The following is a 25924-nucleotide window of genomic DNA, read 5'->3' as shown; positions in this document are numbered from 1 at the left end:
GGGTAAATAATTTGAAGAATTTGCGAAGGAGAGAGGAAAACACTAGAGCGTGATCCTGAAATTCAACTAAGAATCTTAAAAATGAAATGACCCCTTTAGTAGAATTAATAGAAAGAGATTCCCCTAAGCGACATCTCCAAAGGATGAGGCAAACTACTGAACCCAGATGTCATAGTAGGTAACGGCCTAGGAGGTGAAGAAGCTTCAGAGACAGCATTATTTAAAAAGAAAAGTGGAATTGAGGCATGACGATCAGACTCATTTCCTAATGGGGCAGAAGTTTGTAGAGTTGCCACAGATTTTCTATCTTCTTCACCCTTGGAAGAATCTTCCTCAATTACAATGTTTACAACAGTGGCCTGGTCGGTTTTGGGGATTGCTGCCCCAGTTAACAGTTGACTAACTTTACTGGACATTTTTGATATATGATCAATTAAATGACTCGCCTCCTTAACATGATTTTCCTTTAATTTTAGAGACAATAGATCACTCACCCTGTTATAAAAGTGGAACAGTCTTGCCTGCACTCCCTTAAGTTGGTTATCAGAATGATCACTCACTTCAAGAAAAACTAATTACGCATGCTAGCTCAGTGGTGTTGTCAGTAATAGTGGAGAGAGCCTCATCAATATCCTTCTCTCCCAAAGTTGGGAGACTAATAGGCAATTGACGGGATTCCTTAAGCTTGGTGGTATCTGCCGCAACCGTGCCTCCAGATTGAACATTTCTAATAAGTAATTCATAAATTAATTCCTCCTTGCGAAAGTAGCCGGGGTGGAGGACTTCGCAAGGGCTGGACATGGTGACAGAAATTTACAAATTTAGAAAATTTCCAGCGACCGAGAAAATTCTTAGACTTCGGTGCGCACACTACGTTAACCGTCAAAAGGGGCGGCTTAATTGAGGCCCATTCAACCACGCTCTGCTACCACTTGCTACGGGGTTACCCGTGGAACGCAGAGGTGAAAGAAGGTCTCTCGGGTTAAACTAGCAAGAAATAGAGATGTTAAGTGGCCATTACCTTGTCGGTGTACTGCTGCCTGATGAAAGAGGCGCCTCCCGCCTCCTGCTTGATACACACACTAGTTTAGATGACGATCAATTGACCAAGAGACGAGAAAATCCGCAGTTTATAAACCCTCGGGGAAGGTTCGAGACCTTCCACGAATAAACCAGCCACACCCTCTCAATTTTATTTAATAGTTACACTCAAAATCGAAGAAGGTTGTGATAGGTTGAAAATTAATTACAGAAATTCTTGATTGGTTGGATTAAAAACTGGCAGAAAGAAAAGATCAACATTGCCAACCCAAAAATAAATGGACATCAATTCAAAAAATCGATCCGCAATCTGTTTTACGTCGCACCGACACAGATAGGTCTTATGGCGACGATGGGATAGGTAAGGGCTAGGACTGAGAAGGAAGTGGCCGTGGCCTTAATTAAGGTACAGCCCCAGCATTTGCCTGGTGTGAAAATAGGAAACCACGGAAAACCATCTTCAGGGCTGCCGACAGTGGGGTTCGAACCCACTATCTCTCGAATACTGAATTTAAAAATTTATGAATACAAAACTTCTTCAAATCAAAGGTCCTTTCACCTCGCACCAGGATGCATGATCATAGTTTTTAGCAGTGACATCTATGGAAGAATGTCCAAATGGTTAACAAAACAAGTAGAAATACAGTCAGTTTAGGAAACTTCAAAATAACAAAATTTCATCAGATTTCTGTAGTGAGATCTTCTGAGTAAAGGTTTAAGTAGGTCTAGTTTCAAGTTCACGGTTCCTCCAGTAGAGGAGTTCTTTTAGGTGCAAGATTTAAATGTGCGGCATAGAGGTGTACCTCGCCGTAAAGTACCATTCAGCTTTCAGCCCCTGAGGTGTTCTCAAACAGGAAATGAATTATTTCAGGAGGCCTGGCGAAGATATATTTCTAATAAACAAGCACAAGGAACAAAGTGTTACATCACAAGCACATGGGCACTTGGAATTCAAATTCAAACAATACAAATACTGTAGAATCATGGGAACTATCGCTTAAAATCGGTATAAGTTCGAACAAGGTTAGTCATTTGGGTAAAGTCGGATTCAGTGCCACGGCCGATTGGATCCCTCGCTGCGCTCCTTATACCGGCCTTGACGATCGCTTGTGAAGCCCAGCATAAAGCTGTAATTGGAAAGTTTCATCGTAATGCCGCTGGAGCGCTGGCCTACTAACCATTGACAGGAAGCTGTATACCGCAAATTGCCGCATTTCCAGTTTTATTTATATGGTTTTGCTGTCGTAAATGTTGGCAATGTGTTCGCAATGAGGTGCTTGATGGCTTGTTATTGAGATCTGATAGTTGTGCGCTTGTGAGTTTATTTTTTATTGTGTTGCCTAGTACGCCTCATTTTGGTGCTTCCATTGGTTTTTGCGGTTTCCTTATAACCGCGTAACCTTTGGTGGTGCTATTTGAGGATCCAACCAGCCTCTGGGCTGATGACCTAACAGACAGACAGACAGTGTGGTGATTTTTTTTAAAAAAATTGTGTTTACAAATCTTGGAATTTGTGACATTTTTGTGCACCTCTTCGTACTTGGAGCAGAAATTTTATGGAAACAAGAACAAAGTGTTTCCTCGCTGTAACTTCGTCCTGAACAAGCATTTTAATTTATGCGTTGATTCGTTTTCTAATGGTGTGCTGATTTGCTTTTCTTTAACTGTGTTAGGAAATATTCTAATATATATTGCTGTGTGCCTTTTTTGTATTCCGAACAGGAAAAAGAGAGCAAAGGTACACTATCATTTCACGAATTCCCTGTAGATTAGGACAAAACTACGGAGTGGCTAAAAGCAGGTAGCACTCTTATCTTACTTTACCGTTTCTACTTCGGGTATTTACCTTCGTTCGTTCTTTCTTTCTTACTCTGTTTACCCCTCCAGGGTTGGCTTTTCTCTCGGACTCATTGAGGGATCCCACCTCTACCACCTCAAGGGTAGTGTCCTGGAGCGTGAGACTGCGGGTCGGGGGATACAACTGGGAAGGATGACCAGTACCTGATCCAGGCGGCCGCAACTTCTATGTTGAACAGGGGCTTTGTGTTGGGGATGGGAAGATTGGAAGAGGGAAGGAAGCAGCCGTGGCCTTAAGTTAGTTACCATCCCGGCATTTGCTTGGAGGAAAAGTGAGAAAATATGGAAAACCACTTCGAGGATGTATGAGGTGGGCATCGATACCCCCTCTACACAGTTGACCTCCCAAGGCTGAGTGGACCCCGTTCCAGCCTTCGTACCACTTTTGAAATTTTGTGGCAGGGCCAGGAATCGAACCCGGGCCTCCGGGAGTGGCAGCTAATCACGATAATCAGGTATTTTTACCCATGGAATTTATTTCATAGAATAATCCTTTAGGCAGTGTCGTATTTGCCATATGACAGCAACACAACACATTTTTATCCAAGATAATCTGAACTTTAACATTTAAGCATTGACAAGTAAGAATCACTACTGCTATGACGGTAAGGCCAACGTAGGAAGTGTTGTTAGCCGAGCAATGGGACCGATGACCTAGAAGTTAGGCCCCTTTAGACAACAAGCATAATCATCATCGAGCAGAGAACAGTTCACAATTTATTTACTCAAAATACTTTTCTCTCACTGAATTTTATTTAAAATTCTTCTTCTTCTTTCGCTATTTGTTTTACGTCGCAGCGACACAGATAGGTCTTATGACGCCGGTGGAATAGGAAAGGACTAGCATTGGGAAGGAACCGGCCGTGGCCTTAATTAAGGTACAGCCTGGTGTGAAAATGGAAAACCATCTCCAGTGCTGCCGACAGTGGGGTTCGAACCCACTATCTCCCGGATGCAAGCTCACAGCTGCACGCCGCGCGACCAACTTGTTCCACCCTACTGCATTTCAAGTAAAAATTATTGTCTGAATTTAGCACGGTCAACTTGCCCGGTATTTAATATTCTAGTGAAAGATATGAATGAAATATAATCTGAAACTATATATATTATAATTAAAATTTAAACATATTTGAAAGTAACCTTTAGGATTAATCATTTTAACAGTATTAACCTATGTAATATTCTCCATAAATCTAAATTACGATAAATCGGCAATCAAAGTCAATATATTTTCCATTAAGAAGTATGCATTTCTACCGCAAATAGGTCGGCCGCTTGCGCCACGTGTCGAGCTGTGTAACTACTCCGATTATAGTGCGTGGACCCGATTGTCAAACCCGGTAAGGAGCTAGCTAGAGTGACGCATCAAGTCGGCTGTGTCAATGCACTGTATTTGATGCAATCCAGCAATATTATCTCCATAATGCTCGACGTTATATGACTAATTCTTTGTTAGAAGGGCCCACTGATTGAGGCTAGACTTGAAATACTTCAGTTCGAAACAAGCTGCCTTTAATTATTAATATCGTTCATTATATGCCTACTTGCATGCCATCTGCAGAACCTGTGTACAACCATCTACACGTTATGAATGACCTCCAGCGCCATCTAAAATTCAGAGACAGAAACTACCTGGAGCTAGCTACAGATTGGAACCTTAAGCCCCATTAGACTTTCATCCAGGCATTGCCCTCTACTATGACTGCGCTAATACACCTTCCCAATACAGCAATATGAGCGATATGGGCCTAGTTCCCATTTTTACCACCGAGCGCTGCTTTGCTGGCATTGAAACACGATTGTGCATCACAGCACACGTTAAGTGTTTTGTGTATGTCTGTTCACATATATTGTCAATCACTCAATAAACATATTTGGATCATACCTTACACCTTGATAAAGAAATTCAGTGAAGAACGTACCCCTCTGCAGCGGAAAAATCATACAAAAATGTTAACGGTACGGTAGGTAGTAAATACTGTAGAAAATAAATAATTTCACACACTCTTTTTGTTTAAGTGTTTCGCATTCTCGCCTTCACGTCTTTCAAAGATCTATGTGATTTGTGTGTCTATGTTATTATTTTAAGAATACAGGAATAGCACACGCACAAATAACTTCACTCAATAACTATGAATGTTCGATTTCAGGACAACTGAAGTGAGGAAAATCACGCAACACAGGCACTAAATAGTCACTCATAGACGCAACAGGATTTTTATGCATAAATGGTTGTGCTTTCAATAAAAAATCATGGATAACTTTCAAAAACTATAGTGGCAAATCAGATGGGTACTACAGCCTGCTGTTTCAATCCCTTTTATAAATCAAATGCATTAGCACTGTTGAACACCTTGGTCTTGTCAAAAGAATCAAGCATCTTGTCCGGCTGCAATGTTGCTATGTTTGTGCTACTGACATTTATGTCGAATCAACCTTTTATCGACAACATATATTTGACAGTGGTACCTGCATTAAAAAGATCGTGCATATCTGTATACGAATGGTCTTTTAAATATTCTAGGGCTGTTATTACTTCAGTCGCGAAAATATCTTTCGCACGCCACATATTCATTTTCTTAAACTTAGAGGACTCGATGCTTTTGCAAGTAAGAAAATTGAACCGGTTTCACAGTTTCAGTTGATTGCATCTGATACAGTTTCTTATTAAAATCACCATTTACATCCTGGGAACCATCAAGCATAGATTTTTCGAGTAAAGAATTTCTTACTTTTCAGAATGTGCCATTTGTCGAAAGCAAGAAGATGCATTTCACTATCAACAGGATGACAGATCTTCGGTGTAATGTGTTTTGAAGAAGACATTCTTCTTATCCTGCTAACATTAATCTTATGATTGTCACTCACAACGTGCAACACGAAAAAACCGCAAGCTTCGACTTCCTTTATTGTTTTGAGTGTTCAAGTACTTTGCTCTGTATCTAAAAGCCTCTTAAAGAAGAAAAATGCTGCTGTAACCTTTATTTTGTAGTCACAGCGGAAATTATAATACATAAAAGGTTATTGACTAGGGTAATTCGATTTCTACTTTCGCTTGCATGACAGTCAGTCATCTTGAGTAGTTTTTATTCGCTCAACATGGAATGAAGCGTCTTTCTGTTGAAAGAAGGTGTCGAGTTTCTTGTCATATAACATCTGCTGTTCGATGAACTACCAATAATCACAATCTCTCTGCTTCATTTAGGCACTCACTTTCTGCTAAGAGGCGCTCTTTTACTAAGAGTGCTATTCCAGTCTCGCAGTTTACATCTCCTACGTAGCGTGGAAGTGTGGATTTATTCGGTGTGGCAAACATATAGTTTCGACGATCTCGAATTGAAATTCGGCGAGAAATCCTTTCTTGAAACAAGACCGACTCCAATCCTCAGACCTTAATGCTACTCTCGATCGTTCAAAGATGGCGAATCGAGTAGCCGAAATTGTTGGAAATGTGGGTTTGTTTTGGTTTGTTGTTATCATATGTAGTCAGTGTAATTTTATTAAAATTGAAGATGAATGTTAGTTTCTTTGTAGAATATAAGTGTGCGAGTGTATTTATATGAGTCGATAGGTACATAGGATCTGTAATTATACGCAGTAATGTGAGTGCACTAGGTGGACCAGTTTTTAGTCTAACTATGGCAATGCCTCTCATAAAACTATTCTTAAGTTTCCTACGAAATAGAACATTAGAAGAGAAATCGATTAGGAAAATACATCGTGATTATTTTGAAGTCCATGGCAAAACCGTAGCGTGCATACATCATTTTGAGAATAAGTATGAGGTTAGGAAATCTAGTTCTCTACTTCCAAACTATTCGTGTTCCTCGAAAAATATTAACTTAGATAGAATATAATTGATATTGTGTTATTCCGTCAGTGTCTATGTGCTTCAAAGTGTCTAGTGATTTAAATGCAAGTGTATTTTACAATAATCTATGCTTTGCCTGCGGAAATGTTTGGCTGGATCTTGGAGTACCGGTATAACAAAACTTATAAGTGTGACAGATGGAGCAATCTGTATACTGTTACACAAAAGAAATAGTGACTTAGAGGGATTAGCTTGGTTTGTAACGTAGGGTTTTACACTACCAACACCTTCCAATTCATGCTGTGGCTATCAGTTATCAAGCAGACTGTGCCGAACTGAAGCTCGTGCATGTTGTTAAATATCAATGTTTAGTCAATAGAGTTTTTCCACTTATGTTATTTAATGGGTAATAACCTATTAGGCTATATATTTAGTGTCTGAAAGTTTCATTACTAAGGTTACTATCATTGCGTGAAGTGCTGTTATGCCATATGTCAACATTATATTAACATCATGTTAACATAATCATTTCGGTTGTACTTGATCTGAATGACACCGAGCTCGAAAGCTGCAGTCGCTTAAGTGCGGCCAGTGCCCAGAATTCGGGAGATAGTAGGTTCGAACCCCACTGTCGGCAGCCCTGAACATGGCTTTCCGTAGTTTCCCATTTTCACACCAGGCAAATGCTGGGGCTGTACCTTAATTAAGGCCACGGCCGCTTCCTTCCCACTCCTAGACCTTTCCTGCCCCATCGTCGGTGCGATGTAAAGCAATTAGCAAAAACTAGCAATAATCTGAGTGATTCAGGCGGTTAAGGCGCTGGCCTTCTGATCCCAAGTTGCTCGATTCGATCCTGACTCAGTCCGGCGGTATTTGATGGTGCTCAAATACGTCAGCCTCGAGTCGGTAGATTTACTGGCACGTAAAGAAACTATTGCAGGACTAAATTTCGGCATTTCAGCGTTTCCGAAACCCGTAAAAAATGTACTTAGTAGGGCGTAAAACGAATAACATTATGATTTCGGGTGTACTTCCCATTCATTGGGTGGTGAATTTAAGAAATTATCTACCATTTCAAAACTAGGACAACAAGTTATGTTTGTGTTTCACAGTTCTCATGAGAGCGAATAAATCGAGGAATTTTGCACCTTATTTTGAAATATTCAAAATGATGCTAGAAATATCATTTTAACAGTTTTATCACGTATTTTCATCTATCCAGCGAAGTGAAATCTAAGAGAAAACGTTATTGGTCTCTTTTCTAGTAGAATATATGTGATTCTAGTTAATTATATGTGGTGCGTACTTGTTGGCGAAGCGTTTTCATACGTGTAAAAGTGATTTTCCTTACGATGTTACATTTATCATATTAAATTACCGCCGTTTATATGAAATGCACGTGATATTTTCGTGTTAGCCAATACCAGTAATTCGGCTACTTCGGCCGCCATGTTTTTCTTATATTACGGTCTGAGGATTGGAGTCGGTCTTGCTTGAAATAACATTTAGCCATTTATGACGTTGTTGCTCGTTGAGAGGAAATTCATGAAACAGAATCCCACTTCCCGATCTGTTTTTCATCTTACATTAAGGCACACAGCAATAAAGAATATTATGCACATACACATTAAGACGGTTCATGACCAACGAAACAAGTCAAATAAGGTAAACACAGGCTCATATTACACCAGCACTCTTAGCAATGATCACCGAGCGTGTCTCGTCAAGCAGACTAATTCCAGGTTCTCAGCGCTCCAAGCGCCTGAGCTGGTAACTACATCGTGTTCGCTCGTTTATATATTGTGTGACTGGGCGAATGAGAAGGTGTACAGCGTAGTCATAGTAGAGGGCGATGATTCGCGTGAATATAGTGCAGAAGAAGCGCGAAATGCGCAAGGAAGATACAAGAACGAGCCACAAATTTTTATAAAGGGTCGGTGTTTCTATCAATAGAGGGGCCAAGGATTATCCCAAAATAATCTGTCCCATTGACTGATGACCTAGGGATATTTATTAGTGCTAAAATGAACGAGCAAAACAGTTGACACGTTGATGTAAAGTAGATATCTGGTTTTCTGTAGCGTATAAACTCTTGTTGACCTGCAGCTGTACAAAGAATTTATTCAAAATAGTTTTCCTGTGGCCTGTCAGTGCGCCTTCTGTCATTGGTGTTTTAAAAGAACTGCTATTAAGGAACATCACGTTTAAAGAAATGAGATTTGAAGGATGGAAGTTGTCGATATGTTAAAGGGTATAAATAATAAATTAGGAGCTATATTATCAACAGAATGGATTCACAACGTCACGCTCCGAGTTCATGACAATCAGGTATTTTATTTATTTCCTTGTGTAAATTCAACTTTACAAGTTGTTTTCGTACCAGTATTTTTTAAAAGTAGGGTGGGCAGCCCTCAGTTTTATTGTTGTTTTTGGTATGTTTATAGTCGTCTTGGTGTATCGGAAAGAAGTGTCTGTTCAGCTAATCCTTGTGATGAAGTTTAGACTGAAAGACAAAATACCATTAATCAAAAGCATATATATTGGAAAAAACTTGTTTTATCCATTTCTTTTGCAGCTGAAATAAATGACATGTTGACTTCATTGTATGTAAGGGCAAAAAAGATATGCTCTAGTTGACATGTCTTACAAGGAGGTGGTTCTCTGGGAAATCACAGTTTGTGAGTCGAAGGATGCAATTCAGAATCTTTCTGGAACAAAATGTGGGATCATGAATCTCTGTCACTATTTTCTTTCACCAAGGCGGTTGATGCCAATATGTATAGGATTTTTGAAATGAAAATTCATATCCCTATGATTTGGATCTACATAAACTGAAAGTATCAAGTGTCATGTAAAGCTGCCAGCTTGTATGCTTACTGATACTGGCGAAAGAATATAGAGCATAATTTAATCATTATGGTTTCATATAAATGTGTCTCCTGGAATTTAAATGCTGGAACTGGGTTGGAAGACCTAATTTAATTCAATAATCGGGTAATATATGTAGAGTTTCCAGCCTGAAGGCCAGTTTAGATTACCAATACCTTTGTCATCAACTGTCATGGGAAGTCTCAGTGTCTCTGAAGGGCCATATGAGAAAAATAACGAGCAAGGTTTCTTCTTGTTTTCCTCTATGAGGCAATAGGATTATAATTACAGTTACTTTAACTTGATTAGTTTCAGGAATGGGAGTTTTGTTGGCACTTTTCCTATGGCCATCAGAATGGTATAGATGTCCATGAGCACTGTTTCAAAGAAAGAAAGAAAATTAAATCTGTTACATAAATTACTTGTAACTCTAGTAGATTAAAAAAAATTCTTGAATAGTAATTCCGGTTACTGTTGTTGGAAATGAAAGATATTTTTAATGTAGGCCTAGTGCAAGTATAGAATTTCGGGCAGGGTAGTGGTCATTGTGAAATGGTGATAATTGTTTTAAGAAGAAGTAAAACTGGGCAACCATTCTCAGGGATGGTAGCCAAGTGGTACTGTGACTGATTTCTCACCCAATGGAAGTGGTTTAACTCCAGCCAAAGTGTGTGGGATTTTTAAAATGAAAAGTGCCAGGCTGTGTGGCTCAGACGGTTGAGGCACTGGCCTTCTGACCCCAACTTGGCAGGTTTGATTCTGGCTCAGTCCGGTAGTATTTGAAGCTGCTCAGATACGTCAGCCTCATGTAGGTACCTATATTTACCGGCACTTTAAAGAACTCCTGCTGGACAAAATTTGTGCAACTCGGCATCTCCAAAAACCATAAAAATAGTGAGTGGGAGGTAAAGCAAATATTATTATTATTATTATTAAAATGAAAATCTTATACCTGTGCTTTGGTTTCTGCGTAGAACTAGTGGTCTTGTGGCTAAGAACATTATATCAGCAGTCGTAGAAAACTACAGGCTTTCAGAATGTGAGACAGAGATTGTCAGCTTTTACATTTTGCATTAATCATAATGAATTCCTAGTTAAACCCTCACCAGGCGAGTTGGCCGTGCGGTTATAGGCGCGCAGCTCTGAGCTCGCATCCGGGAGATAGTGGGTTCGAGTCCCACTGTCGGCAGCCCTGAATATGGTTTTCCATGGTTTCCCATTTTCACACCAGGCAAATGCTGGGGCTATACCTTAATTAGGGCCACGGCCGCTTCCTTTCCATTCCTAGGCCTTTCCTATCCCATGTCGCCATAAGACCTATCTGTGTCGGTGCGACAGAAAGCAAATAGCAAAAACTATACCCTCCAGATGATAAATCGTGACAAACGATAACTTAGCTCCTCTTAACTCACATTGTTCAATCATGGTGTTAGAATCCTAGTTTGAGACAGTCTAAAGTAATAAAAATAATTTCTGAAGTAATGCCCTTATGCCATTATTAAGTGTAAAATACTTCCTACATATGTTTCACGGATGACTTTCAACACATGAAACACTATACCTTAATTTGCATCAAACATATAGCACATAAACATAGTCATCAGTCGGTAAACACAATGCACAATCCTGAAGCACCACAGTAATGAATACATGGTTTCAAATTATCTATTTAAGCTATAAATTCTGAATGGTTCATGGTGTGGGTTACTGTAGTCACGTCCTAGTTCGCGAACCATGGGCAACGGCACAGTGGCCTAGTAAGTGGTCCTGACAGTCGGGATACCAGTTGCTATGGAATGGGAGTGGGCATCTTCGACATATTCTGAATCATGGCCCTCTTTGTGGTCAGCCGGCTAGGACTATACAATCCACCAGTGGTCCCTAACCCATTAGAGGAGAGATCACTTGGACTATGTGCAAGTAGAGTAGCATCCTGCTTCATGAACTTACCGAGCTCAGAACATTGTAAGCAAGCTTCGGACCTATGGCAGTAATGGAGTCCCACTCCCATTTGACAGGCGAGCGACTCCTTGGAAACAACTTGGCGAACAAAGTAGAATTCAATGGGGGGTTATAAATATTAATGGGGCTTATGGAAGAAAGAAACTAGAGCTGGCTGAGTCAGCAAAGAGCTCTGGATGTGTTAGGAGTAAGTGATATTCAGGTAACGGGAGATAACGAGGAAGAGAGAGATTATAAAGTGTACTTGATGGGTGTTAGAAAGGGAAGGGTAGAGTATGGGGTAGGGCTGTTTATCAGGAATACCATTGCATGCAAAATAGTTTCTGTTAGGCACGTAAATGAGCGAATGATTTGGCAGTTGGAGAAATTAGGGCGAGAATTGTCTCATTGTATTCATCATGTGAGGGTGCTGATGAGGATGAAGTTGACTAGTTTTATGAAGCATTGAGTGACATCGTAGTCAGGGTCAACAACAAGGCTAGGATAGTGCTAATGGGTGATTTGAATGCGAGAGTTGGAAATAGAACTGAACGATACGAAAGGGTGATGTGGGGAAGGTATGGAAGCTAATGGGAATGGAAAGCGTTTGCTGGACTTCTGTGCTAGTACGGGTTTAGCAGTTATGAATACATTCTTCAAGCATAAGGCTATTCACCGCTACACATGGGAGGTTAGGTGTACCAGATCCATAATAGATTATATATTAACTGACTTCCAATTCGGGAAGTCTGTTAGGAATGTATGAGTTTTCTGGTGATTTTTCGATGATACAGACCACTAGCTCACCTGTAGTGAACTAAGTATCTCTAGGCCTAGGATAAAGAAAGTGGAATGTGTCTGCAAACGGATAAAGGTAGAAAATCTCGAGGACGAGGAAATTAGACAGAAGTACGTGGATATGATTAGTGGGAAGTTTCAAACAGTAGATAGTAAGCAGGTTCAGAGTATAGAAAGAGAATGGATGGCATAAAGGGGTACTGTAGTAGAAACAACAAGGAAATGCCTAGGAACAACTGTGTGTAAAGATGGGAAACAGCGAATATCTTGGTGGAATGATAAAGTGAGAGCAGCTTGTAAACGTAAAACAAAGTCTTATCAGAAATGGCTCCAAACAAGGGCTGATGCCGACAGGGAATTGTATGTAGATGAAAGAAATGGAGAAGGAAAAAAAAAGTTGTAGAATCCAAAAAGAATTTATGGGAAGATTTTGTTAATAACCTGGAAAGGCTAGGTTAAGCAGCAGGGAAACCTTTCTGAACAGTAATAAAGAATCTTATGAAGAGAGGGAAAAAAAGAAATGAACAGATTTTTGGGTAATTCAGGTGAACTCATAATAGATCCCAGGGAATTAGTGGACAGGTGCAGGGAATATTTTGAAAATCTTTTCAACGTAAAAGGAAATCTTCCTGATGGTGTCATGAACAACCAAGCCCGTGGGGAGGAGGAAAATTATGTTGGTAATATTACGCTTGAGGAAGTGGAAAGGATGGTAAATAAACTCCATTGTCATAAAGCAACAGGAATAGATGAAATTAGATGTGAAATGGTGAAGTGTAGTGGAAAGGCAGGGATGAAATGGCTTTGTAGGTTGGTAAGATTAGCATGGAGTGTTGGTAAGGTACCTTCATATTGGACAAAAGCAGTAATTGCACCTATCTTTAAGCAAGCAACAACTATTGAGGTATCTCATAGATTAGTATATCAGGCAAGGTATTCACTGGCATCTTGGAAGGGAGGGTCCAATCAGTGATTGAGAGGAAGTTGGATGAAAACCAGTGTGGTTTCAGACCACAGAGGGGCTGTCAGGATCAGATTTTCAGTATGCACCAGGTAATTGAAAAATGTTACGAGAGGAATAGACAGTTGTGTTTATGATTCGTACGTCTAGAGAAAGCATATGACAGGGTACTGATGGCAAAGATGTTTGCCATACTGAGGGACTGTGGAATTACGGATAGATTAATAAAATCAATCAAGGGCATTTATGTTGTCAATTGAGCTGCAGTGAGAATTGATGGTAGAAATGAGTTCTTGGTTCAGGGTACTTACAGGGGTTAGACAAGGCTGTAATCTTTCACATTTGCTGTTTGTAGTTTACATGGATCATCTGCTGAAAGGTATAAAGTGCCAGAGAGGGATTCAGTTATGTGGAAATGTAGTAAGCAGTCTGGCCTATGCTGACAACTTGGTCTTAATGGCAGATTGTGCCGAAAGCCTGCAGTCTAATATCTTGGAACTTGAAAATGGGTGCAATGACTATGGTATGAAAATTACCCTTTTGAAGACTAAATTGATGTCAGTAGGTAAGAAATTCAACCAAATTGAATGTCAGATTGGTGATACAAAGCTGGAACAGGTAGATAATTATAAGTATTTAGGTTTTGTGTTCTTCCGGGATGGTAATATAGTGAGATTGAGTCCAGGTGTAGTAAAGTTAATGCAGACCAACTTTGCTTTACGGGTGCAAAAGCTGATTGGAATCAGGATATCTTATTCATATGTTAGAAGTAACAGACATGAAAGTAGCGAGAATGATTGCTGGTACAAACAGGTGGGAACAATTGCAGGAGGTTGCTTGGAATGAGGAGATAAAGGCTAAGTTAGGAATGAACTCGATGGACGAAACTGTGCGCAGAAAGCAGCTTTGGTGGTGGGGTCATGTGAGGCAAATGGAGGAGGATAGGTTACCTATGAGAGTAATGGAGTCTGTTATGGAGGGTAAGAGAAGTAGAGGGAGGATGCTGGTTAGACTCAGTTTCTAACGATTTAAAGATAAGAGGTATAGAACTAAATTGATGTCAGTAGGTAAGAAATTCAACCAAATTGAATGTCAGCACTAGTTGCAAATAGAGGATTGTGGCGACGTTAAGTATATTTACAAACTCTTGCAGACTGAACGCTGAAAGGCATAACGGTCTATAATGATAATGTATGTATTTTATTTTATTTTATTGAAAGATAGTATGTTTCACTAAACAGTATGATGGTCAGCCTTGCATTGTTCTTATATCCCATGTCTGGTACCCGTTGGAAGGCAACAGAAGTCAGGATGTACGTTTTTTAAAATCATAGATTATTTCTCTGTTGGGACAGACAGTTGCTCTCTGTTGATGTAATAAAATGGTTGTGTAGCAGTGTGTGCTGGTACAATGTACAATGTGACAATGTGGGCAGTAAAGGTGTCATAATTGTATAATTTAGATATATCTGATGTCATGAGTAGTAGATTATCATTATCTGGACAAGGTTTTATATAACCAGCAGGTTATGGGCCCAGAAGTCAGAGAAAATAAGTGATAAATTGTGAGGTTGAGGAGACATTATGGTCAATGACCTAGATGTTAGGCCCCTTTAAACAAGAAGCATCATCATCATCAGAGAGACATTGAGCAATGAGATAAAAGTGTGAAACGTGGGAAACATGTTTAGCATGACTACGAAGAACTATCCTATTCTCACAGAGAATAATTACATGCAGTGGAGAGAAAGAACATGTTTCTTTCTTAAGCATTGTCGCTTGTGGGAAGCTGTAGATCCAGGATACGATGACATTGAAGAATTGGATGCTGCAGAACAGATGAAAAATGAGGATGCTAGAAATGTAATAATTCAGTGTGTGGAGGATCAATTTATAAATTACATCAAGCTTGAGACATCAGCGAAGCATATTTGAGAAGTACTTCATCGTATTCACTGCGATTTTAATGCATTAGACACAGGGGACTTATTTAAAGAGTTGTTTTTAGAGAAGAAGAGAGGCAGTATTACAATGAGACAATATTTGGACAAGGTTGAGACGACAATGGACAAGCTGAAAGAAGCCGGAGTGAATCTGGGAGATTTAGTTAAAGGAGCACTGTTGCTACGAGGACTGCCAAAGGAAAAATACCAAGACGTCATATTGCAGTTTCGAGTGGACGAGGGGTCGCTGTCCATGCTCAGCATTAAAGCCAAGCGCATCAGGCAGGGTAAGAGAGAAGAAACAAGAAGGTGAAGATGATTTCAAGTTATAAAATTCATTGTTTTTTAAATCCGTATTGAAAGTAACTTTTTTTAAACGTGTAAAATTTATTGTGTGTTATTTTCCACCTCAATACAATCAATCATAAGATTGATGTTCTTACTTTAAATGGCCAGATATCTGCCAAAGATACATAAAAGAGATGTCCCTATTTGTCCTATAATCAAGGGATACTCGCCAGCGTATACATGGATAACTTTGAACATAACAGAATAACTAATAATATTAATGGTCTGTGTCTTTGGCTTTGCTATGTCGATGACAGGTTGGCAATAATTGATAGCAATTGCAACAATAGTGATAACATCCTAACATATTTAAAGAATTTAGATAGTTGCGTCAAATTTACTAAGGAAGACGAAAACAACAATTCATTTAACTTTCTAGATATCATAATCACAAGAGTATCAGACAAATTTTATTTTTACATCTTCAGAAAACCTTCCTTTACCCCTACAACCATAAGACATAGTTCGTTGCATCCCCAATCACATAAGCATCATTTTACAGCTTGGTTTATAGAGCATGAAAATTCCTCCTTTGGTAGCTAATCTAAAGAAGGAATTGAACATCAAAAAGGAAACTGCAAGCTTCAACAGATACAAGACATTGATCATTAACAAAATAATTAATAAGGTGAAATTGAAGTTAACCACTAATCTTTCCCCAATAAAAACTAACAAATCAAAATATGCTACCTTCACTTATACTGACCCAATCATACATCAAGTCACCAATCCCATAAAAAAGCAAGAAATCAAAATTGCTTTCAAGACTCAGAACTCAAATCAAAATGTTTTTCAGTCATAACACAATCAATTCTATAAACAATAAATATTCTGGTTCGGGCATTTATAGGCTTAAATGTACTGAGTGCAATTTTTCTTATGTTGGGCAAACTGGGAGAAGCTTTTTAAGTAGATACGCTGAGCATTTCAACGTTCAAAAGCATAACAAATTCTCTGCTATGAGTAATCATGAGAGATTCAGGTCATAGCTTTACTACAATTGAACGTGATCTCCAGATTTAAAGAAAAAAATCAATAAAGGCAAACTCGTGACCGAATTCGAAAAACTTTATATTTTTTAGATCAGAAATACAATGTAAATCAAAACTTAAATGATCCAATAGACATAAAAAATCCCCTTTATGAACAATTACCAATCCTGTTCCATCAGTGAAATCTTCAAGATAATATTTTATGCAAGGTTTTAAAAACAAAAACAATCCCATCAGGCCAATAAACACATCATGTCCCTCTTACACCCAACAGCATAACAACTGTCCTACAGCCTGTTGTCTTTTTGATCAACAAGTTAACATTAGAATGCCACAACACTGACGCAGCACGCCAACATCATAAGATTAGTGTATACAAAAGAAGATAGTTAATGACACTATTACAATTTTAATGCATCACCAAATATAGTACTCAATAATAAGCCTTCAGTTAAGAATACAATAAAATAACTTCTACCTTTGAAAGTTGCAAACACCGAATTTTATCAACCTTTGAATGAGAACTAATCACTAGATCTTAGTATATAGTTAAATAATATGTCAAAACTTGACATGTTGGAATGTATTTCCTTTTTAGACTTTGTTTAAACATGTTTTAACTCACTTAACTCTATTGTACCATATAGGTTAATTAATCACTTCTTACTCTTGACCAAGGCATTAGGCCTTTAGTATATTAATGATTCTCATATCTAAGCAAGTTCCTTAAATAATGACTAAATATCATATTAATGTTTTAACTAAAAGAATTTTTAGATTATGTCATAGCTAAACATGTACGCTACATGTTTTGGTATTGAGGCGGAGATAAGGCTGATGATGCCCTTCAGAAAGGGGTGAAACGTCCCATGTTCATAGTTTAATAAGGAAAGGACATTAATCTTATGATTGATTGTATTGAATAGGTGGAAAATAACACAATAAATTTTACACATTTAAAAAACAAAAAAGGTGAGGATGAAGGTGAAGCCATTGCCAACTGGTTCAAGTGCCAAGTTAAGACTGAGGGTAAATCAATGAGGCATCAAGGTGTACTACAGAATTCCAGGAATAACAAGACTGTGCCAAGAAATAAGTCGACTGAGCTCGATAGCTGCAGTCGCTTAAGTGCGGCCAGTATCCAGCATTCGTGAGATAGTGGTTTCAAACCCCACTGTCGGCTGCCCTGAAGATGGTTTTCCGTGGTTTCCCATTTTCACACCAGGCAAATGCTGGGGCTGTACCTTAACTAAGGCCACAGCCGCTTCCTTCCCAGTCCTAGCCCTTTCCTGTCCCATCGTCGCCATAAGACCTATCTGTGTCGGTGCGGCGTAAAGCCAATAGCAAAAAGAAATAAGTCGTACAAGTGGTTTAGAGGGGCATGTGTCAAAATACTGTAGGAATTTTGCCATTTGCTTTATGTTGCACTGACACAGGTAGGTCTTACGGTCACAATAGGATAGGAATGGGAAGGAAGCGGCCGTGGCCTTAATTAAGGTACAGCCCCAGCAACTGTAAGAATAGAGTGAAGTGTTATGGTTGTGATCAATTTGCACATATATCTGTGTATTGCCAGAAAAAAGCAATAAAGAAGAATATGAATGGAAACGGAACTGGTATGTTAGCTGCAGCAGATACAGAACTGTTGATAGATAAGGTTGCTTGTATTCCAGTGTCTGTGGAGGAAGGGAAGAGATGTGAGTGATACTTGAACTCCTGTACTTCACATCATACGAGTCCATGTAAGGGGTTGTTTGAATCTATATGAAGGTGTAAAACTGGATGTGTAATAGTAGGTGATAACAGAGAATTAAAAGGGGATGGATAGGAACAATTACTGTCAAAATGTTAACAGGATGGAAAATTAAACTTACTGATGTGCTGTACTTGCCTATTTTTGCTAAAGGATTTAAAGTTGCATTTACTAATAATGTAGCTCAGGTAATGGATCGTAAAAGAGAGACATTATATACTGCTGTGAGAAGGGACAATTTTGTGTATCAGGTCAGGAATGAAAGTGCGTCTGTCATTACAGGTTGAACGCCAAATTATCATAAAAAAGAGTGAGAAAGTAGTTGAAGGTGTAGCATACAAGTGTGAAAGTGGTGTTAAATTATGGCATGATAGGTTTGGTCATGTGCATGTACAAGCATTGTTTAAGATACTTGTGTTATAGCTGGAAAAGGCAAATTGTATTGAGAATTGTTCTGTATGTGTTCAGGGAAAATTGTGTAACAAGGGTCATCCTAAATCTTTTGAGAGAAATGTAAGGAAACCTTTGGATATAATCCATACAGGTGTAATTGGAAAAAATGGTTTACAGTCACTTGGGGGGGTCACAGTTTGTGTTGACCATAATTGGTAAATATTCTAGGTATGCAGAGATGAAGTGTTTGGAAAATAAGAGTGAAGTTCTTTCTGTATTTCAAAAGTTTCAAGTAAGTGCTGAGAAACTACACGATAGAGAGATGTTGTTGTTTGAGTCATCAGTCCGTAGACTAGTTAGATGCAGTTCTCCATTCCACCCTATCCTGTGCTAACCTTTTCATTTCTACGTAACAGTTGCATCCCCCATCTGCTCTAACCTGCTTGTCATATTCATACCTTGGTCTACCCCTACGTTCTTACCGCCTACACTTCCTTTAAAAACCAACTGAACAAGTCCTGGGTGTCTTTAAGATGTGTCCTATCATTCCATCTCTTCTTCTCGTCAAATTTAGCCAATGATACAGATGTTGATTCCCATAGGGAACTTAAAATATTTGTCCTGAATGAGTAAATTTATAATACCAATATACTCATTTACTCATTCAGGACAAATATTTTAAGTTCCCTATGGGAATCAACATCTGTATCATCTGATGGCCAGGCAGGCATCAATTTTTGGAAATGAGACATAGCTCTCATAGTGCATTGGCACTGCTGGTGGCTTCAAGTAGCCTATGCAGTGGCCTCCACGGTATGCACTAGCCTCGCGTCTTGGGTGGTGTGCTAAGTCCCAACTGACGAGCCTAACTTAGCACACGAGGGCGAAACGCAGGCAACAAAGAATGAGTTAGCCGGAAAATTTATAATGTCCAATAACGGACCATTATATTGGTATTATAAATTTAGCCAAATCGATCTCCTCTCACCAATTCGATTCAGTATCCAGTATCTGTCAGAATGTTAACAGGATGGAAAATTAAACTTACTGATGTGCTGTACTTGCCTATTTTTGCTAAAGGATTTAAAGTTGCATTTACTAATAATGTAGCTGGTTATCGTCCATGTTTCACTTCTATACAATGCCATGCCCCAGATGAAAGTCTTCAGAAACATCTAATTCCTACATCAGTGTTTGAAGTGAGCAGATTTCTTTTCTTAAGAAAGCTCTTCCTTGCTTGTGCTAGTCTGCATTTTATGTCCTCCTTACTTCTGCCATCATTAGTTATTTTACTACCCAAGTAACAATATTCACTTACTTCCTGTAAGACTTCATTTCCTAATCTAATATTTCCTGCATCACCTGCCTTTGTTCAACTGCACTCCACTACTTTTGTTTTGGACTTACTATTTTCATCTTGTACTTCTTACCCAAGACTTCGTCCATACCATTCAGCAACTTCTCGAGATCTTCTGCAGTCTCAGATAAAATAACAATATCATTGGCAAATTTCAAGGTTTTGATTTCCTCTCCCTGGATTGTGATTCCCTTTCCAAATTCCTCTTTGATTTCCTTTACTGCCTGTTCTATGTAAACATTGAAAAGGAAGGAGGACAGACTGCAGCCTTGCCTCACTCCTTTCTGGATTGCTGCTTCTTTGTCCAAGCCCTCGATTCTTATTACTGCACACTGATTTTTATACAGATTGCAGATAATTCTTTGTTCGGTCTCTGATCCCAATCACCTTCAGAATCTTAAATAGCTTGGTCCAATCAACATTATTGAATACCTTTTCTAGATCTACTAACACCTTGTACGTGGGCTTGGCCTACTTAATTCGATCCTCTAAGATCAGATGTAAAGTCAGGATTACTTTACATAGCCTATTCCTACATTTCTTCTGAAGCCAAATTGATCTAACTCAGCTTCAACTTGTCTTTCCATTCTTCTGTAAATAATATGTTAAAATTTTGTAGACATGAGATACTAAACTAATGGTGCGGCAGTTTTCACACTTGTCAGCACCAGCTTTCTTGGAAATAGGTATAACAACATTCTGCCGAAAATCGGATGGCACTTCTCCTGTCTCATACATCTTACATACTAAATGGAATAACCTTGCCATGCTGGTTTCTCCTAAGGCAGTAAGTAATTCAGAAGGAATGTCATCAATTCCAGGTGCCTTGTTCCTATTTAGGTCTCTCACAGCTCTGTCAAACTCTACCTCAAAATTGTCTCTCCCATTTCATTGGCATCAACAGTCTCTTTTTGTTCCAGAACCAAATCATCTACATCTTTACCTTGATACAACTGTTGGATATGTTCCTGCCATCTTTCTGCTTTGTCTTCTTTCTCTAGAACTGTCTTTCTATCTGAACTCTTAATATTCATACACCTAGATTTCCTTTCCTCAAAGGTTTCCTTGATTTTCCTGTATGCCGCATCCACCTTTCCTAGGTCCATACCAGCTTCGACATCCTTGCACTTCTCCTTCAGCCATTCTTCCTTAGCGACCTTGCACTTTCTATCCACTTCATTCTTTAATCGCCTGTATTCTTTTCTGCCATCTTCATTTCTAGCATTCTTGTACTTTCGTCATTCATCAATCAGGTCTAGTATCTCTCGAGTTAGTTGATCTTTTCTTCCTTCCTAACATTTCTTCAGCAGCCCTACTGACTTCATTTTTTCATGACTATCCACTCTTCCTCTATTATGTTTACTTCAGCCTTTTCATTTAGTCTTTGTACAACATTTTCCTTAAATCAATCCTTCACACTGTTTTCTTTCAACTTCTCTAGATCCCATCTCCTTGCATTCCTTCCTTTCTTCAATTTCTTCAACTTCATATGGCATTTCATGACCAACAAGTTGTGGTCAGAGTCCACGTCTGCTCCTGGGAAAGTATTGCAATCCGACACCTGGTTTCTGAATCTCTGCCTAATCATAATGAAGTCGATTTGATACCTTCCAGTGTCTCATCTTAATATACAGCCGTCGTTTGTGGTGTTTGAACCAAGTATTAGCAAGAATTAAATTATGATCAGTGCTGAATTCAACCAGCTGATTTCCTCTTTCATTCCTTTGTTCCAATCCGAATTCTCCTACTGTGTTACCTTCTCTTCCTTGGCCTACAACTGCATTCCAGTCTCCCATCACAATTAGATTCTCGTCACCTTTTACATATTGTATTAAATTTTCTATCTCTTCATATATTATTTTGGTTTCCTCATTATCCGCTGAACTAGTAGGCATATAGACCTGCGCTATTGTGGTGGGCATTGATTTGGTGTTTATCTTGACGACAATAATTCTTTCACTATGCTGATCGTAGTAGCTTACCCACTGCCCTATTTTCTTATTAATTATTAAACCAACTCCTGCAATTCCCCTGTTTGGTTTTTGCGTTGATAATTCTGTGACCGAGCTCGATAGCTGCAGTTGCTTAAGTGCGGCCAGTATCCAGTATTCGGGAGATAGTAGGTTCGAACCCCACTGTCAACAGCCCTGAAGATGGTTTTCCGTGGTTTCCCATTTTCACACCAGGCAAATGCTGGGGCTGTACCTTAATTAAGGCCACAGCCGCTTCCTTCCCAGTACCAGCCCTTTTCTGTCCCATTGTTGTCATAAGACATATCTGTGTCAGTGCGATGTAAAGCCAATAGCAAAGAAAAAAAAAAGAGATAATTCCGTGGTCGCCTGGCCAAAAATCTTGTTCTTCTTCCTGCCAACCTATTTCACTTATGCCAACTACATCTTTATCAATCTCCCTTTTCAGGTCTCTAACCTACCACAACGATTCAAACTTCTTACATTCCACGCTCCGATTCGCAGAATGTCAGTATCCATCTTCGGAGATCCGAATGGGGGACTAGTTTACATCCGGAATATTTTACCTCGAAGGGAGCCGTCATCAGTACACAAGAACCTTGTTTATCCAGATTAAGTGGGACCGGATCTGATCCAGATTATCGAAAATCTGAATAATCCGGAAAAACTAAAAAATAATACAGTACATGTTTCATAATCTATTAACATAAGTTGTACAGTAATACCTTTTTTCAATTGTAAAAAACAATATAATAACACTTTTCATACATTTACAACTCTGTTTTATGCACTAAAGTAATGTGTGAGTTTTCTGTTTACATTTGTATAGCGTTTGCATGCAGTACGATCACGAAGACATTTTCCTAACAACAGTTCTGCTGATGTGGTTTCAGTCCAGGATTCTAAATAGACCATCAGCTTGTCCAGCTGCATTGTTGCCTCTCCATGAGTTGTAGTTTCTTGTGATGGAGCGCCGGTTTCATTTTCGAATTCACCATCAATGCATTAATAGTGCATTGCATTCAGAAGAGCGTGGGTTCGAATCCCATCTCGGCCGTCCCAGGAATGGTTTTCCACGGTTTCCCATGATCAATTCCTGGCGAACGCTGGGACGGTACCTTTGATAGACCGTGGCCGAACTACTTCCAATTCCTGTCCTTGACTATGCTTGGCGGAAAAGACATTCAAGAAGAGTCGACACCCTAAAAGAAATACTATACAAGTAAAAATAAATGTTTGTTATTTTCGATCCAGATAAACCGGAGATCCGGATTAATGAGGGCCGGGTAAATGAGGTTCTTGTGTACATCATTCATACAGAGAGAGCTGCATGCCCTCAGGAGTCAGTTACAGCTGTAGTTTCCCGTTGTTTTCAGCTGTGTAGCAGTATCAACACAGCTAAGCCATGTTGAGTATTATTACAAGGACAGTCAATCATCTAGACTGCTGCCTTCTTAACTTCTGAAAGGCTGCTACCGCCCTCACGATGAACCAATCGTTAGTCTGGTCTCTCAACAGATACCCATCCGATGTGGTTGCACCTGTGGCTCGGCTATCTGCTTCATTGGGACGCGCAAGCCTCCCCACCACGGTAAGGTCACATGGTTCACAGGGGATAGAGGGATATGTGCTATATAATCAAATAATGGTACTGAATATACAAATGAAACATCAATCAATACTGATCTGCATTTAGGGCAGTCACCCAGGTGGCAGATTCCCTATCTGTTGCTTTCTTAGCCTTTTCCGAAATGATTTCAAAGAAATTGGAAATTTATTGAACATTACCCTTGGTAAGTTATTCCAATTCCTAACTCCCCTTCCTATAAATGAATATTTGCCCCAGTTTGTCCTCTTGAATTCCAACTTTATCTTCATATTGTGATCTTTCCTACTTTTATAAACGCCATTCAAACTTATTCGTCTACTAATGTCATTCCACTCCATCTCTCCGCTGACATAGAGCAAACGCCTGAAAAGCCATACATCTAATTTTTGATCTGACATACCACTTAGTCGAGCAGCTCTTCTTCTTTCTCTCAATTCTTCCCAACCCAAACATTGCAACATTTTTGTGACGCTACTCTTTTGTCGGAAATCACTCGGAACAAATCGAGCTGCTTTTCTTTGCATTTTTTCCAGTTCTTGAATCACATAATCCTGGTGAGGGTCCCATACACTGGAACCATACTCTAGTTGGGGTCTTACCAGAGACTTATATGCACTCTCCTTTCAACATTTCAACATTATTTACATAAATCTGGGCTGAGACATTTGAGGTCTGTACCATATAGCCCAGAGCAAAATGGTTTAGATGAAAGGTATAATCATATGTTGTTTGATAGTGCAATCAGGTGTACTTAGGAGGTTTTGAAGGGAGGCAATCATGACAGCTGCATATGTCAGAAACAGGTGTCCTTCATCAGCTCTAAATTTTCAAATGCCATTTGAGTTATGATAGAATAAGAAGTTGGATAAAGATGTTAGTGGGACGTAAAAACAATATTATTTAATAATAATAATATAAAAATGAAGTTGGAAGACTTTCAGTATTTGGATGTAAAGCTTGGGCTGTCAGAGTCAATGGAAAGAAGTTGGATTCCATGGCTAAATCATGTGTTATGTTAGGGTATAAGGCAAACACCAAAGATTGATATAGACTTTGGGAGTCTAGAAAGGGGGAAGGTTATCAGGAGAAGTGTAGTATTTGAGGAAAGTGAATTTCCATTCAACGATAGACTGTGCCTGAATCAGTTGTATCTGAACCACCTGTGTCATGGGATAATTAAATGGGGATAGATATAACGGATGTTCAAGGATCTGATATAACAAGCCATGGCACTTTTCAGGAAAAAGCTGTAGAACATTGTGAATTTCAAAACATGGATGAGAGAGGAGCACATGACAGTCAAAACTAGGAAGGGTTATGTAGGTCAGAGAAACAGAGGAAAGCTAAAACTTGTGGTTGTAATGCAGTAGGTAACAAATAATTATAGGTATGGGTACTTAAGACTGATAATGAAGCAATGTCATGTGAAGATGTTAGGAAGTGGAAAGAGGTAGTGAGGCAGGAAATGGAGGTGATGAAACAGGATGTATGGAATGTTGTGGCAAGGGCAGAAAGTGAGATGGTCATAGGTTCGAGATGGGTGTTTGCAGTTAAATACAATGCTGAGGGAAAAATTGGACGGTATAAAGCAAGACTTTGACACAGGGATTTAAAGGGAAAATGAACATGAGTTATGAGGAAACATTTAGCCCTGTCATGAGAAGGAAAACTATGAGACTACTTATTGGTATTGCTGCACAATAACAGTTACTAGTGCTTATTGTAACAGTCCAATAAGTCTAGATGTGTACATGAAACAGCCTGAATTGTTTGAGATTGAAAATGTATGCAAGTTGCAGAAAAGTATTTATGGATTCCTACAATCAAGTAGGGATTGGAATGTGTATGCTGATAAAATGGTGCAGAAACTAGGATTTGTTGTAAGAAAGTTCCATGTGTATGCTATTGTAATTGGAGAATCAGAATCTGTAGCTCGTGTCAAAGTTGAGTTTTCGAAAGAATTGGACATTCGTGATCTGGGTGAAGCAGCTAACATTGTCTATAAGAGTTGAACAATCTGATGGTAGAGTTTCATTGTCTCCGTTACATTATACAGTAAAACTTGCTCAAAGCAGAATTGCAAGGGTCTGAGTTTCTTTTCCGAATTAGACAAATTTCCGGATTGAACAAAATTATACAAAAAGATTCACAAATTACTTGCCCCTGATCCATTAGACTAGTTTTGGTGATGGAAATCTCAGTAACACAATATCTTGATGTACAGTAGGTTTTTATTACCCTTGCATAGGCCTGCACATACTCAACATATTATGTACAGTATG

The 25924-nt window shown here is 39.1% G+C and overlaps 1 protein-coding gene across 4 annotated transcripts in view; it reads left to right on the top strand.

The window, feature by feature from the left end:
- The first annotated feature begins 8576 nt into the window (after window positions 1-8576).
- The window catches only part of sws (patatin like phospholipase domain containing sws), an 874342-nt gene continuing 856994 nt past the window's right edge, over window positions 8577-25924 (top strand). For all 4 annotated transcript variants that reach the window (XM_067138236.2, XM_067138235.2, XM_067138234.2 and 1 more), the window contains exon 1: window positions 8577-9037. In XM_067138236.2, the coding sequence (XP_066994337.1) occupies window positions 8936-9037 (102 nt within the window). In that variant the 5' untranslated portion in view covers window positions 8577-8935. The remainder of the gene's footprint in view (window positions 9038-25924) is intronic.

Source organism: Anabrus simplex, chromosome 1 (assembly GCF_040414725.1).
Source record: "Anabrus simplex isolate iqAnaSimp1 chromosome 1, ASM4041472v1, whole genome shotgun sequence".
NCBI lineage: Eukaryota > Metazoa > Arthropoda > Insecta > Orthoptera > Tettigoniidae > Anabrus > Anabrus simplex.
This window is presented reverse-complemented; position numbering and strand designations above follow the sequence as displayed.